The 2,941-nt window shown below is 40.6% G+C and overlaps 1 protein-coding gene across 1 annotated transcript; it reads right to left on the minus strand.

Annotated features, from left to right (window-relative positions):
• Nucleotides 1-1,986: 1,986 nt before the first annotated feature.
• On the minus strand, nucleotides 1,987-2,935 carry LOC122648419 (homeobox-DDT domain protein RLT2-like). The gene is made up of 2 exons (XM_043841630.1): nucleotides 2,340-2,935; nucleotides 1,987-2,203 (listed from the first exon to the last, which is right to left on the minus strand). The coding sequence occupies exons 1-2, from the start codon at nucleotides 2,583-2,585 to the stop codon at nucleotides 2,045-2,047; spliced, it is 405 nt and encodes a 134-aa protein (XP_043697565.1). The 5' UTR covers nucleotides 2,586-2,935; the 3' UTR covers nucleotides 1,987-2,044.
• Between the last annotated feature and the right edge of the window lie 6 nt (nucleotides 2,936-2,941).

Raw genomic sequence — 2,941 nt, forward strand, 5'->3', positions numbered from 1 at the left:
ATTGACTACTAGGAGACTTTTGCCCCTGTAGCCAAGCATAACTCTATCAGGGTTCTTCTTTCAATAGTAGCCAATAAAGATTGGCCAATGTACCAATTAGATGTGAAGAATGCATTTCTTCATGGAGATTTAGCAGAAGTAGTATACATGCAGCCTCCACCTGGTTTTAAGTGTCCCTCAGCTGAAGGGAAAGTATGTTTGTTGAAGAAAGCTCTCTATGGCCTAACGCAGTCTCCTAAGGCCTGGTTTGAGAGATTTCGACAAGCCATTCTGAAGAATGGGTATTACCAGAGTCAAGCTGACCACACCTTGTTTATCAAGAGAGGTAATGGTACAGTTCAGCCCTCATTGTTTATGTTGATGACATTGTGGTATCGGGAATGATGTTCTTGAGATAAATAGATTGAAGTCTTATCGGCTAACAGTTTGAGATCAAAGACCTTGGACTCTTGAAATACTTCTTGGGTATTGAGGTATCTAGATCAAGGAAAGGGATTAACATTTGCCAAAGGAAATTTGTCTTGGATCTTCCGAAAGAGACAGGGGATGATGGGGTGCAAACCAGCTACTTCCCCATTGATCCGAATCATAAACTTGGTGATGAATGTGGTTCTTCTCTTATAGATGCAAGCAAGTACCAAAGGTTAGTTGGGAAACTAATCTATCTCTCCTTGACTCGACCGGACATCTCTTATGCGGTTGGAATGGTGAGTCGGTTCATACATGCTCCCGGAGTGGACATCGGATGCGTGTATCGCATCATTAGATACTTGAAATCCTGTCCAGGAAAAGGTCTTCTATTTGCCAGGCATGACCATTTGCGATTGAAGGCTACGAGATCTTGATTGGGCTGGTTGATCTCCTAACGGAGATCTACGTCACGGGTATTGTACCTTTGTGGGTGGTAATCTAGTTACCTGGAGGAGCAAGAAACAACCAGTTGTTGCTCGATCCAGTACTGAGGCCGAGTTTAGGGCCATGGCCCATGGAGTATGTGAGCTCATATGGCTGAAAAGATTTCTTCAAGACTTGAGCTTTAAAACTGAAGGGCCAATGAGACTTTATTGTGACAACAAAGCTGCCATAAGCATTGCCCATAATCCGGTTCAACATAATCGAACCAAGCATATTGAGGTTGATCGTCACTTCATCAAAGAGAAGCTGGACTCTGGGTGCATTTGTATTCCCTTTGTGAAGACAGGTGATCAAGTAACAGATATCTTCACCAAGGGTCTCTCTCCTAGTCTATTTAGTACTCTATTGTGCAACCTAGGAATGTATGACATTTATTCTCCAGTTTGAGGGGGAGTGTTAGAGTTATTAGAATATCTTGTATAGGGGTAATTCTGTCACTGTCTAGTTATAAGACATGACTAAGTTGTATTTTTACTTTCTTGTCTTATTTCCCTTAACCTCCCTAGGGAGGCTTGTGTAATTTGGAAGACTTAATTAATGAAGCTAATATGTGTGTTGAGAATCACTCAACACACATAATCAATTTCTCCCATTCTCTTCTCTTCTTCTTCTTCCTCCCTCTTCTCTCCCTCTTCTTCTTGCTGTAAACTTCTTCTCTAACCAGATTCGATCTACCTTTAAGTTTTAACTCACGCTGCTAAGGACTGACAAGACACGATATGAAATATTCTCTAGGTAGTCTAAAAGCACAAAACTGGCTGGCCTTGACACATTAATCAGGTACTGTTCAATCTATGCAATATACTCCAAATCTCTCTTTCGATCACATATTTGCAAGACTTGAAGACCTTTCCATTTCAACACAGAAAGGTAGTAAGGAATGCTGAAGGCAGTTGGCCAAAAAGTATCAAACAAGAAACCAAAAATAAAGAAAGGGGGGGGGGGGGGGAGAGGCGTGATCCTTCGATGAGAAAGATACACTAAGCAACAATTTAACACAAAAGGCGGCCTTGTCGAGTATGAAATTTAGTTTCTGTCTCAGTAATTAAATACTGGTAGTTAATTTCCTCAATTGATTTAAGTGTACATGAAAAAAAGAAACCTAAAGGGTTAAGGATGAATTATTTGATCAAGTTACATGCCCAAAAAAAAAAAAAAACGGTAGCATGTAAGAAAACGGAACCTGTAGAAGTTCCTCTGCTGATGATGAAGTCTGCAACTTCACACCCCAAGATTTTCGATATGTGTCAGTCCAGAAAGGTTGAAGGGCTTCAGATGGAATAGAAACCTAAAAATCAAACGACAAGCCGGTTATGTTAGATTAAACATTCAGCAACAGAAAGAAGCCATAAAAGCATTTCAGACCATATGATATACCAAAACAAGGACCGTTTAAGAACTAAATCCAGAAAGAGCTTCCTAACCTCAATTACTGCAAGCATTGCCTTCAGCAATCTGAACCTCATGGTTAGAGAAACATCAGAACCATGGAAAGTCCCCTTAGGATCCACTTTTTGTTTTGCTTCACATTGAACCATGTGTTCAGAAAAACTGTAGTCATCAAGGGCACTGAAAGTAGCATGACAACAAGAACGGTGGTTGTCTTCAGAAGAGTAGGTATTGGCAGACATCACAAATGCCAAGCAGCTCTGAGCATCTTTTCTTCCCATATTTCATAGCACATAATACAGAGGGATTAAAGCATTCCTTCCACGTCCACTTCTCGAAATCTAGATATCTCTTATAGGAATCAGCTTTTTCATCTTCATTCCTCCCAACCTCAATTTTAAAAGATAATGCCTGCTCCAATGTATCAGCAGTAGATCCACACACCATACTGCTAGAGCTATCAGTTCCATCTGCTGTACAATCTTGACTGGAAGCCATTTCATCAGATTCTGTTTTAAGAGTAATTCCCCTTGGGTTTCTGGTCTTACACTGGTTCTTTCTAACAGTTTCCCTAAAGGATGTCTCAATCTTTTGCAACATAGAATGCAGATGGGATTCCCGAACCCCACATTTATCC

Source organism: Telopea speciosissima, unplaced genomic scaffold (genome assembly GCF_018873765.1).
Source record: "Telopea speciosissima isolate NSW1024214 ecotype Mountain lineage unplaced genomic scaffold, Tspe_v1 Tspe_v1.1033, whole genome shotgun sequence".
Lineage (NCBI taxonomy): Eukaryota > Viridiplantae > Streptophyta > Magnoliopsida > Proteales > Proteaceae > Telopea > Telopea speciosissima.

Bases quoted from the DNA above. Each gene is read 5' to 3' on its own strand.
- LOC122648419 (XM_043841630.1), bottom strand. From the start codon at position 2,585: ATGGGAAGAAAAGATGCTCAGAGCTGCTTGGCATTTGTGATGTCTGCC. The intron at 2,204-2,339 runs GTTAGGAAGCTC...TTTGATTTTTAG, and splicing joins CAATGCTTGCAGTAATTGAG to GTTTCTATTCCATCTGAAGC.